Genomic DNA, 16,468 nt, shown 5'->3' with positions numbered 1-16,468 from the left:
TTCAGTTTGCCAAGGAATGCAATGAGGCCTTTCTTCTATTGCAATATTTAAAAGAAGGAAGGCCTGAACTTCACTGGTGTAATGCAGGAATGCAGACAGGTAATTAAAATAATATATCTTAAAAGCTAGTCATACTGTGTTTTTCAAATAACTGATTTATTCCATGCTTAATGCATCCTTACTAGATGAATGAGAAGTGATTTTTATTAAGTGAGCTGAAGCAGAGCTGGAGGTCAGTAGGTAATATGTCCTAAAATTGTTCTTAACACAACTTATGGGGTTGTTAACTGGGTGTCACACAGTGTTCTCTGTGCCATTGAAAGGATCTCTGCATATTTTCAGCTGAGTGCACTTCCAAGTCAAATTTTCCTTGGTGTGTGCTGTTGGTATATTACAGTGATAAAAACGACCTGATGAATGTTTGATTTAGTATTACTTTAACCCCTGCTGCCAGTCTGCCTTTATTCCTATATGATGAATTTTTTGTTGTTGTTATTTACTTACCTGCTCTTGTTTCTAGTTGCTGTGTCCCTGAGGAATCAGAAAGTCATCATTCCCCAGGTTCCTGACATCGATGCTGTGTCTGTGGCAGAGTCTGTCTCAGTGCCAGAGCTTAGACAGTTTACACTGTGCTTTGAAGCGACCAAGGGCAGCAGCGATGACAACGACGACTGGAAGGTTTTCTCCTACACTGATGCTTTGTTGAGAGATCTCTTCAGCTTTGGGAAGACCATAAAAGGCCATTTTCTGTCCATCTCAGGCACACAGTGCATCCTTAAGAATGCATTGCCCCGAAATGCGGAGTTTTTCACAGGAACCTTTCAACAGCTGTGTGTTGTATGGGATAGCTCCTCAGGCACTATTGGTGTATATGCCAAAAACACCTATCACATAGTGAACTGTCCAGAGATTATTCACAAAGTTATCCCTGGGAATGGGAGGCTGGTGCTGGGCTCTAACAGCAATGAAGTGAGCTCTCTAAATGGGGACATTTACAACTTCCGCCTCTGGAATTTCACCATGAATGCGCAAACACTGGCCAACCTCAGCTGCGATGTGAAAGGAAACATTGTAGACTGGGAAAATGAATTCTGGAGTATTCCAACTTCAGCACTGAAAGCAGAAAACAATTTGAGTTGTGGTGAGTATGCCTTGTCAAAGCTTTTTTGCTTATTTTTCCCCCACACTTGTGTATTGTGCTGAACGTATCACATACCAAGATGGAAAAAAGTTAGAGCATTCCTGTGAAGGAAAAATAGCAAGGTCGTACCTTTATTATAGTTTGGCTCAACTCTTAGCATACACAGAGACTTTGAAAAAGTATGGAATTGATTCCTTAAAGGCAAAGAACAAGTTCCCTAAGTGCATTGAGTTGCTGGTGGAAATGATCAGCATATCAGAGATTTCCTAAACACTCCTTACTGGCTCATACAAAAGGGGATAATGGCAAGTACCTGCTAGCCTCAAATAAGATTACTGTGGTCTCTGGAGAAAAAAATGTATGTTAGTTAGTTAATTGCTAAATGTTTTTTCTACATTTACAAAATATACCTTGGCCCTTTGATTAGCCAGAGGAGCCCATGACAGCCTCATGCTGTATATGCAGAGCCAGCAAAAGCAGTGACAAAAGCAGTGCATAGGTGACAGGAAACTAGAGGAAAATATTAAATTAGAAGAAGTGGACAGGAAGGAAGAGTTTGTGATCAAAATCAGGAGATTTTTTACTTTATGGTAACATATTATCAGTCCTTTTTTTAACTGGTACTTACTGAAGGTGTTTCCTTCTTGTAGATTACCCCAGAAGATAAATTTCAATATATTTACTAACCAATTTTATGGCTCAGACACTTGATCCACATAAATGTCTTGGAGTATTTTTTGTATGTGTGATAGAGGATCTGTCTGCATTCTGAAAATCCTTAGTTTAGGAGAGAAACTGCCATCACTAAGGCATGCTAGTTTCTGTATCTAATAGTTCATGAGGGATTAAGGTGGCTAAAAGAGCTGCTTTGCTTGCTTTATTGTACTCATATCAAAGTGTGGGGTACTCATTCACAGCTAGAACTACTGAGAAAGATCTCAACAGACCTCTGCTAAACAAAATTAAGCAACACCTGTATAAAACCACAAGCAACTAGATACCTTCACTTTTCTACCAGAACAAAGGAAAGGCTGATCTGACCACAACTGATAAAGGTATTCCAGACAAAAAAAGTTGTTTCTATTTCATCAGTACAAACTGATCTAAAAGAGAGTGACTTCCCAGAAAATCGTACTCTTCTTACATTGTTACACCATGATGTCTACCATAACACTTTTACCAAACAACTTATCTCTGTAAAAGCTGCAATCTCATTTAATTTTGACTGGAGTAGCAGTCTTATTCTTCTTTCTGTAAATGACTGTACAATCCTAAGAGACAAATATAATATCCTAGCTGTGGTCATAGAAACAATAGGATTATTTTCATTCCACAGCTTTATTCCTTGGGATGTGAGTGATCAATAATTTTCCTCCAGCAGAACATAGTTTTAAAAATGGTGTATTAGTGTTCCTACTTTAGGACCAGTGTCTATACAAGTAATTTGAAATATTTCTACATGTAAACATTGTTGTTGCCTCTAAATAAGCCTGTGAAGAAACTGACTCACTAGTCAGGCTTTTTCTTTCCTTGATATGAGATCACTCTCTGTGGCACAGGCTTTCCTGAGCCAGAGTATTCTGAAAAGAAAATGCTGTGTGCAGTGCCATTTCAAAGATGGTTACTAATCCCAGAGATGAAATAGTTAGAATTGTCTTCCCTTCCTCCTCTCGAGTAAAAGCCTTCTTTGTCAAACCAGCCTTCAACAGGAGAGTTGATGAGTCAGGCTATCAACCATGAATAAACCACTGACATTGAGGAGCTGACTCTGATTAGGCTTCATTTAACAGCCGTGAAAGGATTTATGCAGAAAAGAGTTTTTCACACAGTTCCAATAATGCTTCACTAGGAAGTGGCTTATAACTTCAAAAAAAGCAAACCAAGCATTTAGCAGTGATCTCATCATATCTTTGCCTGAACAGTGCTTACATTTTCAAGAGGTATTATTTTCATGGTTTTTTAGACAAAGCTTTTGCAAATAGATTCATGGAGCATAAAACATGGGCAAATAGTTTCAGATAATCTTTTCACAGTTTTACCTTTCATTAGTTTATTCCTTAGACTAATGTTTTCACAGCTGTGCAGTTCTGGTGGGGTGTTTGTGTAAGACTTGACAGAATTCTGGTTTTATTGCCATAGCTTTGTGCAGATTGCATTTAAAGGTGTGTATTCACAGCCTATGTATCCAAACTTATTTTAAAACAAGTAACCTAGATATTAATAGAAGTATAGCTATTAACCACCAGTTCAGAGTTCAGTGCAGGCAAACTGAGGAACATTTAAAAAATTTCTGGTTCTGATTCTGAAGCCTGCACTAGCTACAGCTACAGCAGGATATGAACTACTAATTTTAAGGATAACGTGGCCACATATCTGTCCATGCCTACAACTGATTTTTTTTCATGTACATTTCATTAATCCTTCACTACCAAAGGCCAAAGAAATTCTTAATTTCATTCTCAGATTTAACTCAGTGTGGGATGTGTCTGCCTTAGGCAGCTGGACAATGTTTCAGGCTAAGATAATTGTTCTGTTTATGAATAGTGGAATCAAAAAGGCTATTTCACAGGTCAGTGCCTGGAAAAGATGCCCCAGTGAAGTCAAAGCTCTTTTGCTGTAGGCGTGTCTGTTCCTCTCCACTGACTGAAAAGTCTAGCATGACAAGCAGATATGGATGTCTGAGTTTAAAACATTTGAAGTGAGATGTATCACACAATGTGTCTGTAATACAAATGCACGGGGTCACAAGTCCTGTCAGCAAACCTGCTCCAGAATGGGCTCCTGTCTTCAGGGGTCCACAGGCCCTGCCAGTCTTCTTCCAGAGGCCCTGGAGTCTTCTCCAGTGCCAGCTTTCCATGATGCCTCCTTCAGGCATCCACCTGCTCTAGCATGTGGACCTCCAAGGGCTGCAGGTGGATCTCTGCTTCACCATGGGCTGCAGGTGGATCTCTGTCCACCATGGATCTCCATGGGCTGCAGGGGCACAGCTGTCTCACCATGGGCTGCACCAGGGGCTGCAGGGGAATCTGAGCTCAGGCACCTGGAACACCTCCTGCCCCTCCTGCCCTCTACCTTGGGGTCTGTAGGGTTTCGCTCTCACACATTCTCATTCCTCTTTTGGCTGCAATTGCTTCTGTGCAGTTAACTTTTTCCTCTTTTAAAAGCCATTATCCCACAGACACTACCATTGCTGCTTACAGACTCAGCCTTGGCCAATGCATCCATGTGGCAGCTGGCTGGCATTGGCTCCACTGGACACAAGGAAAGCTTCTGTGTGAGGCTTCTCACAGAACTGCTCCTGTAACCCTCTTGCTGCCAAACACTTGTCATGAAAACTCAATGCAATAGTCTTCTGACTTAAATGTTCTGTAAATTTGGATTTGATTTTTTTTTTTAGTCTTGCCAAATAAAATCACAATCTTGTTATAAACACTCAATGAAGAAAATATGAACACCCACAGTATTTCCAGCCAACTCTCAGGTCATCTTTCCATGTTACACAGCAGGGGTGAAACTTAGGGTAAGTTTGGTATTGACTGTTTAATATTAGCAAATTTATTTAGGGAGAAAAAGCCTACTTCGTGCAGAAGGATAATACACTCACTTAGAACATCCTTCTTGGAGGTCCTAAGAAAGTGAATTTGCCTCTATCTCTTAATCCTTTAAGAAAAAATCAGTGAAATTTAATATTTGTTGAGGATCACTTATTTTAATTACGCCCTATATTTGTTGGCAGTACATGTAGTGGTATCTGTGGCATGATACAATTTGTGTGTCAAAGCTCCATGCTTCATTTGTTCTTGCATCATAGGAAATATTTTCTTAGCCATCTCTACAAGCCAATGGGTGGTGGCTAAAATTATGGAAGGATAGTGTGTTTCGTGAGAGAACCTCATTGAGTCAATACGACTCTGAAGTGGTAAAGCAAAAGCCAAAAGGGCAAAACTCCTAGGGGTTCACATTTTGCCAGAGCTCTATGGTCCCATTATGTTCAACACAGTGTGCAAAGGCAGCTGTATCTGCAGCTGAACCCCTGGGATACATGAAGTGTAATTAATGCAGTTGCACCAGTTATTTTTCTGTAGCCATTCTTATGTGCCTTGGTTTTGTCTCCAGATTATCAAAGTGTAATGCTTGTTGTTATGAATAATTCCATAGAGATACAGACTTATAACATTATCTGTTTATAAATCATGCATACCAGAATATTAATCACACCCTCGCCCTGGGCAGAGGAACAAGTTTAATCACCTTTTATCTGGCTGGTGTCTGTCACAGGCAGATTACTCAGAAGTGTGTGCTGGGTGCCCTGTGCTGCAGCAGCAGAGCGTGGTCACTCCTCCAAGGCACACACTGTTATGAAAATGCCATAAATCCCATGGCCATACTGACCCCTTTGCTCAGACCCATTTCACGGAGTGCACACAGGCTGCATTCCTTTAATGTGATGTTATTTTGTGAAAGCTAAGAAAAGCACGGGAGGATACGTAAGTGACTCTAGCTTGCAAGTCAGCAGGGTTTTCAGGGCTCCCTGAGCTGCAACAGAAACTGAAAACCTGGAAGTCTTATAGGCAAATGGCAGCATCAGTTTTGCCACTGAGAGAAATAAGGAAGAGGAATGTCACTGCATGATATAGTGTGTTTTAGGCCCAGTAACTAACCCTTTCTAAATTACTTGTTTTCTTCTTTTAAAGGCTCATATCTAATTCCCTCTTCTTCAGTTGAACCAACCAGTTGTGCAAACCTAGGAAGCCTTTGCCAAGGTAAGAAACCCAGATCCTTTTCACAGTTTCATCTTTGGGAAATCTTTATTTGCCTTGGGGTTTTATTTCATTTATTTTTTATAATTATTTATAGAAGAGTGAGTGGCAATAAAAAATAGCAAGGAAAGGAATTCTTTAGTCTCATCAAGTATGTGGGTGTCCTGTACGTACAATATGTGGAAAAAATGTGATCAGTCCCTTGATAATACATTTTCCAAGTAGTCTCCATTATATCAAAACTGAATTAACTGACTGCTTTCATTTCTTTCTCCACCTCTTTTTCTCCTGCACATTTTCACAGTAAAATATTAACCAGTATAAGTAGTAGGTAAAATAAATAAAAGAGCAGATGTAAATAAAGGAACTAGCTTTTAACCAGGTTTGTTTTTTGGTTTTTTTTTATAAGCTATTTTGAGGCTAGATACTTTGAGATTAGCAGGTAAAATAATTACTATCAAATTGCAAAATTCAGCATCTTTTAGAGAAAAAACCACATGCTACAGCACTTAGTGATGGATTAATAATGTAAAAATTATCACATAAGAAAATTCATTAAGTGTTTTTAAAGGTCAGCTCAGTTGAATGCAAGGAATGGGTGTACCCTACAGATTTCCATGTCACGTGAATCAATGGGTATGCAAGGATAGTTAATTACTGTTCTGCTGAGATGCTGAAGTTACATAAAAAGTGCTTGACATGAGCAACATCAACAATTTCCACAATGCCTTCATGAACACAGGCCTTACAATGTGTTGGAATGCTGTGTTCAACTTTAATTACAGCAGCAGCTGCACCAAAAATATCTGTCTTTGTAACCCCTTTCCAACTGAATGATGGAAGAAAGAGATAGGAGAGAGTAAAACATTAGAGGAGAGCAAGTCTCAAAACTTTGAAAACCAATACTTATACGTATATCAGATTTAGCTTAAAAATAAAAGGGAAAATGCACTCTGCTTGGAAAGCCAGTGAGAGATCTTTGTCAGTTTTTAATGTACTTTTCCCAGATTTTCCTGTGGTAAATTTGGTTCAGGTTCTTGGAGCATATTGTATTGGTCTCCACACTGAAAGTAAAATTCCATAATGTCCATAATCAGATTTCAAACAGTAATTTTCAGTCATCATCAAAGCACAGTATGATCTAAATACTACTCCTCAAATAATTGGGGTAAATGAGGCTGCCACAATTCAATTTTAGTCTTTTCATATGTAAGGAGTACCACTGTATAAATATCTTCATCCATTCTTTTAGAAGATCTCCGAATGTTTTCCTCCATTGAAATGGTATGGTATGAAAGGGAGAGAATGTTTTTCATAACATCAGCTAATATGGCTGCAGAAATGGACACACTTTCAGCTAAACAAGCCTGCTTTTCTAAAAGCCTCAACCTTTATCCCAGCTTTATTAACTTGTCTAGTGGTAGATATTGCCTCTGATGAAAGATGCTGCCTTTCAAACTTACCTTCTTAACTTCTTAGACCATCAATAAAGACTTCAATAAAGACTATTTTCATGCAGGTAGTACTCTTTCCTTCTCCAAAAAGTATTTGGTTAAGTGTCCCTTGTGTTCAGTTTGCCACTTTGGAATAAGATGCTAGATCAGTTTCATCCCACTCAACACCATCATAATTATTGTCATAATAATGAAAATCATAAAAATATGTCTGTCTTTCTGTTTCTGTCAATAGCATAGTCTTTGTCTAAACTGAGAGGCCAGTTTGGATTCCTTTGTTTTGGGTATTGTTCAATAACAACAGTAGTTTGTGGATGCCAGATTATGTCACCTGTGTCTGATGAAATGACTGATTTCTCCATTATGCTTAGTAAATATTTTTTATCATTAGATGCCTCATTTAGCAGCACTGGCTGGAAGACACAGTCTGTAAGAATCCTGCTAAATTATTCCTCAGGCAATATAGCTCTGAAGTTTCATGGAAGAGCTTTTTTTTATATTTCAAGGGGTCACTTTATATGCTCACATTCCCAGTTGGAATCTGTTCAAATGTCCAATTTTTCCTTCTCTTTCCCTAATTTTCTTGTCTCACTGAAACCTGAACATGAACCTGTTCCCTAAGCTGTGACGAGTTTGTGACTTTTGCACTCAAAAGGTTAGATAAATCAACCTAGCACAACGTGATTTTTTGCCCACAATATAACTGCTTAACCTTCCTAGGTTCATTCTTGGTCAAAATCTTCCAAAGCCATGTAGCACTGGGAGATTTTGCCATACCAACCTTCAGATTTTAAATAAGGGTTTTCAGAGAAAAAAAAATCTATCATTGAATGGATTTGCATTCCCTGGGAGTCACTGAACAAAACTAAATAGTTTTCCAAAGCATTATTTGAAAATTTTGTGGTATGATCATTGAATTCTTCTAGCACATATACCCTCCCAGTCCATCGTGAGGGAAATTTGCAGTTTTGGGTCCTCCTAATTTTGAAAAGTCTTCATCTGGTTCTCCAGGATTTTGTGGAGTGTCTCCTGTTGGGGTCAGTGGGAATAAAACAGCTGAGTTTCTACATAAAGCTTTCAAAATAGATATTTTACTTCTCTTCCAATTCCGATTTCAATTCTCTTCATTGTTTTGAGTTCAGTGGAGTTAATTGAATCCTTACATGAGTGTTTTAGTTTCTCATTTGTTTGTTGTATTCAGCATTTGAGGAAGGACAAAGATTCTTTTCATAAGCAGCATTCTAAGTGCACACACCTTAGAACTTCTCCATTTTCTGGTCTTCACACAACCAAGGCTCTCATGAGAAGATTTTGAGTCTGTAAAAGAAGTGCAGGGCCGATCCTGCAAAATTTACACTGGCAAAATTCCCAAAAAGTCAGTGCAAGTGAGGATTGCAGGACTGGGGCCTCAGTTCATATCTATTCATCACTTTCTACAGAAAAAATAATACGGTTTTTTAACATTTACGGCATTGTGTGTAGATGGTTTCATTTTACATTGTCATGCATTGTTCCCATTTTGTCTTACCTTATTAACATTCATATTTCATTCAAGTTCACCTCTTTCTCATCTTTATTACCAGCTACTGTAAATGCTACTACTCCTACACCACCCACTGTCACCACTAACATGCCTGATACTAATAGAAACGATAAGCCAAACAATGGTAAGAAATCCTGTGTTACATTTTTCCTTGTACTGTGTCTAAAGCAAATTTGTTGTATTTTAAGGTGTGTTTTTCCTACCATCATAATGTCAAGGGTCATGTCTCAGTTCTGATCTCATTTACACTGAATAAGTCAGGTCTAAATCTCTGAACCATGTCAGAATGGTGCAAACGAGACCAGAACCAAACTCAGTGTTTATTTGTTTCGTGTTTACCCGGCTCTTTTATGTGAAAGGGACTAACTGTGTGTCACCCATTGCATTTAATAACACAAAGAACAAGGGAAGGGAGAGGGATTTTCAGAAAGGGTCCAGAAATAACCACGCTGTTGAAACATTTGAAGGGTGCAGATTGTCAACCATTGTGCAGCTCCTGCCTGTGCAGCCAGGGTGGTAGGAGGCTTGGATTGTCTGCTCCTCACTAGCTCCTCGCTGCTCCTCAGGCGCAGCAGCCAAGTGGAACCATTCCTATGGAGCAGAGCCACTTCCACTGAGTCAACAGAAATCTTTCCACTGACTTAAAGAAGAGCTGGATCGGACTTTACTAGGGAAAATGTTGACAGTATCAGATATCGTTTACTTTTCATTTAGAAAGATTAAGGGAAAAAATAAGGTAGTAAATGAACCTATTATTAGCACAGGAATAAAGCCAGGATTTCTTTTGAGGCTTTCTCAAATTCTGTGATATCACTGTCTCCTAAAGACAGCATCATTTGTGAAGTGCTGCTAAAATATTTATTAGTTTGTTAAAGTTGGTTGTTAAATACAGAGATAGATTTTGCCAATTTTAATCACAGGCTTAAATGTATATTTTTTTAAAGATTTATTTTTTCAGTGTACTCCACAGAAATAAATTAGACTCTGGGTGGGGTTTGTGGTTTGGTTTTTATGTTGCTTTTTTTTGGTTGGGTGTTTTTTTCCCCCAATCCATCAGTTGTTACTGTAGGATTTAGAACTCTTGGAGTATTTTTTCTCTTGGCAGATCATTTATTGTACACTGGCAATCAGGCAGTACAATACACAATGTGAAAGAATTTATCTGAATCCAGACTGCTTGGTTTTAATAAGCTGTAGAAGTAAGAAGAAAATATTGTAAATTTCTTCCAAGGAGTGTTTGCTTTCTTTTTGTGGAGCCTCTTGCAAATGTTCACTAAGAGCAGTTAACTCTGATTTTTTTTAATGATAAAATGAACTAAATCTTATAAATATTAGTATTAATAAAAATTGGACAATTAAGTCCTTTCTCTAGATTTGAAAGTCCCAAGAAAAGCAGAAAGACTATGAAAATAAGCCAAGTTCACTTATGGTAGAAGCAAGTTAAACTTTCACTCAGCTAATGGGCATCATTTTCAACTCTTGGTAAGTTGAATTTTAGACCAAGAACAGACAGCCAAGAACAGAGAGTTAAGTTACATACATTTTCTTTAATCCATTAACTATGTGGCTTGCTACACACAGACCTGCAGGAATTCAGACTTCCTGCTACGGTTATCTTCAGAAGGAAGAGAAATTCACCTGAATTTTCCCATTCACGACCACACTGGCAGCAAGAATCTAAGATAGAAGGGATCAAAACAATAGGAATTATCTCAACCCCAATTATTTGGCCAGTGAAGCAAAGGCCTCTGCGTTTCAGTAAAAATCCAGCAGATGATAACCCAGAGAGAAAAAACCCATACAGCTTGTTCCTTCCAACTTTGTCCACACCGACTTCTTCTGAGGAGACCAGCAACAAAACCTTGTCTGCTTTTACTGAAAACATCAACCTAGATAATACTGTAATGAACCAGTTGTTGAATGAAAATATTTTGAATTATTCTGGAAGTCCATTCCGTGGTACTTCTGGGGCAGCAGATGCAGTTACAGAGCTGCCTGTGAATGCAGCAGTTCCTCTTCTTCCCAGCAGCAATCCCAGTGCAGAGCTAGCAAGGACTTTGGCAAGCAGGCTCCGTCATTCTGACTCGGAGCCAGCGTTCCGCTCTCCCGCTAGCAGCAGCAGCAGCAGCGCTGCTTACGAACACAGGAAAGAAACTCTGTGGATTTCACCCTCCAGCAGCCACACAAACCATTTCAGGCATACAAGCAATGTCTTGGAGCCTGTGAACTGGTGGAATGAGCCTGTATTTCATCATCCTATCACCTCTGACGTTCAAGAGGACAGACATCATCTTCTTTCTAGCTTGTCTGTATCACCTACAGATGAGAAACCACCATCCCAAAAAAGTAGGTTAGATTTGCCAGACTTGGCACGTGAGGATTTTTACCCGGAAATGATAGAAGGCAATGCTGACAGGAAAACATTCTCTACACTAGCAGGGAACAGTGCATTTCAGTTCAGAACATCTGTGCACATTAAGGAGCATCACTCAGGAGGAATTACAAACTTAACCTCTATGCAGATTCTTCATGCAAACCCCACAAAATCTGTGCATGACAACCAACTGATAAATTCAGTCCAAGCATACAGTAGACAGCTATTAACATTTTCAGCACTTTTCGAAGATCCAGGCTGGACAAGCTCAGCTTTTAAGCATGTTGTAACAACCCTGCCTGTTTATCAACAGCTGTTGACTGACACATATTTGAAAAGTGACAGCATATTTATATCTAGTAGTAATTATTGGTCTCATTATTTACAGCGTTCATTGCACTTTCCAAATCCAAGTGAGACCCTCAGAAATGCAGCATTGGAGAACAATTTAGATGCATTTCATGGTAGCAATGAAAATGAAGAGTCAGCTTTTTCCATATTAGAGCCAGAGAGCATGAATCCAGTTGCTGACTCCTGGGACTCGGATTACTTGTATTTTCCAACAAAATATGTAGATATTTCCCCCTCTTTAAGAGCAAGTTTCTGGACTGCTTCCCATCATTGGAAAGAAGCATCTCAAGTGTTTTCTGGGGAGCCATCAGAAAATTTCTGGCTCTCATTTAATAAACTGCTTTCTTCCCCAACAGAGAGATTGCTGCCCTATAGTATATATGCTAAGTCTGACAGTATTTCTGAACAAACATCTGCTATTGGATTTTTAGGTCACAGAGCTGAAGAAATTAATTTTACTAGTTATGTATCAACTTTGGAAACACAAATCTTTAGTTCATTTATTCCAGGCATTTCAAAGGGAATTTCAGAAAGTAATGGCAGATCAATATCAGAATTGCAGTCAACAATGAACTTTGCAAACTTAACTGTGACTTCCAACAGTGAATTTTATTATGATTTTCCTTTCCCTTCCCTGGAAGCAACTTACATTCAGTCCTCTTTATCGGCACATTTTGATCAAGTACTTGAAAACTCCATAGATAGTTTGCATGTACAAATTCAAACTGATACAGTAAATGATCCAACTGACATGAACAATAGGCATCAGCCTGTTTCTGTTTTTCCAACACATTCAGGAGCCCAGCCTTCTTGTTCAAGGGATAGCCAAGCTCCTTTCTTGATCAGTACACCTGGGACTCAGGTTACTTGCATAGCTAAGAGTTTGATAAGCAGCACAAGAACACACAGAACACTGCAGTCTCAAAGTGTTCTGGAGAATGATGCTATAACAAATACCTTTGATAAACCAGGAAGTAAGGTTCAAAAAGATGCAGGTATATTTTTAAGAAACACCAGCTCAATGAGTTCTGACTTTCTTCCAGTGTCTTTGGAGTTAAGGCAATTTCTTCATTCAGACTCCAAATTCAGAGACAGCCTATCTCCTACCAGCTGTCCTACACCTCCACTCCCACAAAGTTTTCAGAACCATCTCGATACAATTTCTCCAAGCTTGCTCCCTCAGCAGGACGTAGAAGAGTTTAACTTGCCAACAACAGAAACACCAAGAAATTATCTAACTGTTTTAGGACAAAACTCCATTGAAAATCAAATGGACAGTCCAAGATACTCTCTCTGGGCAGTAGAACAAGAAATCATTGACAATAATAAAGATAAAAGGGATTTTGCTGTTCTGACATCAACAAACATACCAAGGCTTTCTGAATGGAATTCAGAAGGGGAAGTGTATGGATCTTTTAGCAGGAACAGAGAAGCAATGTCTATCATTACTGCTAGTGCTTTGGATTTTGAAAATGCTGATTATGGACATTTTGCAAATCTCTCTTCTGTTCTGGAGTCATCAAGAACGGCAGTAATGAATGATGTGGTACCTTTGCCATCTTCAGAAGTCTTTTCTAGCAGAGTTTTTATTCAGCACAAAGAAACCATCTTGACACATCTAGGCACTCTGACAGCATCTGCAGCAGCCATCCATCACTCTCTCGTGCGGATCCAAACATCCCTTTCTTCTGTGACATACCATGAGTCATCAGTTTCAGCCCATGTTTATTCTTTGGCCAATTTACCATCTGGGACAAGCCAAAACAGCACCTCCTACCCACCACTGAAGCAACTTTTTAGCTCTGCTGCAGTCCTTTTGCCTTGTTTGTGTGACTCCTTCACTGAGCTGGGCTGCCTGTGTCGACCTGAGTTCCACTACAGTATGTCAACCTAAGTTAGATGTAGAAAAACCCCAGATCATCTCATCCATTAGATATTCAGTTTGTAGACTGAATGTAGAAGTAGCTGTCTTTTGTCCTTTAGCTATAGGACTATTTAGCATATGAAGATGTTTTGGAATAATAATATAATTACAGTAGAAGGGAATTTGTAACATCTTAGTGATAGTAAATGTGTGTGATTTCTAACATTTGTGTTCTTCTCTAAGACAGCTCTCATGAGACTGTGAGGCTAATAGACTGATTTCCTGTATTTTATATCATTTGATGCCAATTTATTGTTTGGGAGTATATTCATGTTTTATAATGACATATTTTTGAGGATTTCACTTTCAAAAATATAAGATTTTTCAAAATTAAATGTTTAAATAATTTTCCTAACAGAATTTTTCAAAATACTCACTTTTGATTGATCATTATATTTTTGTAGTTGGTGGTGGGTGTAGGGAGCATCGTTTTGCATCGTTTTGTAGGCTATATTTTCATCTTTTTTTCAAATTTTCTTTGACTACTTTTCACAATTTTATACTCTGGGTTTTTGTTTTTTTTTTTTTGTTTTTTTTTTTTTGGTTTGGTTTGGTTTGGTTTGGTTTGGTTTTTTTGGTTTTTTTTCCCAATTAGTATTTTGAGATGAGATTTCAGCTGTTCCCTGAAGAGGGAAAAATAAGTTTTAGTTTTTACTATCTGTCACTGCAGTCTCCTGAGAGTTTTTTAAAATGCAGATTAGTTCTTGTTCTTTTTTATTTTCCTCATTAAATCATTCTTTGGGTCTCCATCTGATGGAGATCTTGAAGCTATTGCCTAGTTTGTAGTTACTCAGTATGAATTTAAAAATACTTTGCATATTCTTATATTAAGGTGATTTTGTCCTGTACATAATTATCTAAGTATGACTATAATTAGATATGTAATTATATATGAGTTTGTGAGAATATATATAATGGATACTTTCTGTATGTGTGTATCTGTATGGCATATAAAAGGTGCATTATAGATTTAAAATTGAGTATGTGTTTATACACAGATATATACATTATATACAGATACATACATCCGGATCATCCAGGTCTTGCAAGTGAAATTTACCCAAAGTCCAAATTTCTACATCCAAAGACTTAAATTTATTTTTTTTGTTTGAAACTATCACAGTGATAATAAACTAAAGTACATTTTCAGATTAAACTGTGCACCGAATTTGTGTGCCTCCTCAGGAGAGGTAGAAAAGACAGTAAATCAAAACAAAGGTCATTGTGCTCATATCAAAAATTTAATCATAGCTTCCCTTGAAGGCATCTAGTAAACCATCTTATTTAGTGTTTTATCATAAAGGATTTTTTGTACCAATCTCAATATTCATATAATTAATTCCATATTGTAAAGAAGGAATGATACTCCAACCATTTCATGAATAGTAACCAATGCATGCACACTTAAATTGGAAAATACTGACTTCAAATTTTTTTCCAGATGCCTTTATTTCAAGCTCTTGGACAATAATTATCTATGAAGTTGTAAAATTATGCCATTTGCTCCACTTACAATAAAAATTATTTTATTTACATTCTGAAAGACAGAGCAGTTGCTGTCCAATCAGAGACAGAAAGGGATTTCTGTGTAATTATTGTCATGTCCTGCTCTGTCCTGTGTAGTGTCTCTGTAGGATTTACATAAGATTATATAAATGCATGTGTCTGTGACCAAGACCCACAGCCTTGGTAACAGCCCAAAACCAAGCAATGCCACAAATGCTCATATATGCAAGTGAATTGATCCAGAAGTTCTTAAACCTCCCCCACATCCTGGGAAATTTTACCCAACTAGAGCTTGCAGAATGTTTAGTAGCCTAATGAAAAAAAAATAGACTTGTGGAAAGTATAGACTTTTAACACAGAGCATAACTATGAAATGAATTGATGTTATTTATTAGATGTGAAATCTTGTAATGCTGCCTACCCACTCATGAGCTTAACGAGAATTTATATTTGCCTAGTGCCATTACAAAACAGTTTTCTGAATATAAAATTGCACCGAGCCAAGTGTTACACATTTTGTGACTGAAAGCTGGTTTGTTCAGCTGCCAGTTTTGTAAAGCTAGTATGGGTTCTACCGTCTGGCCATTGCCAGGCCTGAGAGCAAGACTGTGCTTTGGAAACAAGAGCTCTATATCCCTTCTCACACCTAATTCTGTCCTCAGTTACCTTGCTACTTTTAATTGATGAGCTTTATTTGCTCTCAAAATATTTAAACTCTAATCTGCAGTGGTTCAGTTCTGGAACATATAACAATATGATAACAATATGCCTAGGAGCAGAATTTATCTGTCTTTACATTATAATGATTTTTTAAATTCCTGACACTGTCATGATCTTGATTTCACACACCAGATTAGAGATATATGCAAAATACTATTTAGATGTATGTTGACTGTGAGTTTCTATGTCACATTTCAAATGCCTCTGAAAATATATGGGGGGGGAATTCTTATCAAAATCAACAGGACTAGAGAGAATGTGCCCAAACCTAAATTTATTCATTTCAGATTTTAAAAGCCAAGAGTGTGAGGTGGCCTTGTATCTGGGGTTTGGAACAATTTTTTATATTAACCATTAAGCTAAAGTCTCATTATTAAAAAGCTAAATTTGCTCAGTTTCTAACTTTATGATGCTGTTTTTAATGGACAGGTGGGCTATTCTACAGGATATCTATAATTGTTTCTAGTTCCAACCCAAACTCGGTGTCAAAAGTACATGATGTTGTTGCAGAATGGGTAAGTTAAGTTTTCTTTCCTGTGTGATTACATGTATGAATCTGGTCCAGCACTGTCATCAGTTGAAAAAAAAAAAAAAAAGAGACTACCAAAAAAACTCTTCACTACTCTTTTGTTTATTTATTTGTCCAGTATTAAATTTAATAAATTCAGGTCTAGCTGGGGCTCTTCAGCATTACA

At 37.9% G+C, this 16,468-nt stretch overlaps 1 protein-coding gene across 7 annotated transcripts in view; it reads left to right on the top strand.

Annotated features, from left to right (window-relative positions):
- ADGRG6 (adhesion G protein-coupled receptor G6) overlaps window positions 1–16,468 on the top strand; it is a 109,070-nt gene that overhangs the window by 47,050 nt on the left and 45,552 nt on the right. For 4 of the 7 annotated variants that reach the window (XM_079331163.1, XM_079331162.1, XM_079331165.1 and 1 more), the window contains exons 4-7: window positions 521–1,141; window positions 5,836–5,904; window positions 8,939–9,022; window positions 16,203–16,288. In XM_079331163.1, the coding sequence (XP_079187289.1) occupies window positions 521–1,141; window positions 5,836–5,904; window positions 8,939–9,022; window positions 16,203–16,288 (860 nt within the window). The remainder of the gene's footprint in view (window positions 1–520; window positions 1,142–5,835; window positions 5,905–8,938; window positions 9,023–16,202; window positions 16,289–16,468) is intronic. The other 3 variants (XM_079331164.1, XM_079331167.1, XM_079331168.1) reach the window with 1 other exon arrangement.

This window comes from Erithacus rubecula, assembly GCF_903797595.1.
Source record: "Erithacus rubecula genome assembly, chromosome: 2".
Lineage (NCBI taxonomy): Eukaryota > Metazoa > Chordata > Aves > Passeriformes > Muscicapidae > Erithacus > Erithacus rubecula.
Note: the sequence above shows the minus strand (reverse complement) of the source record. Positions and strands in the feature narration are given on the sequence as shown.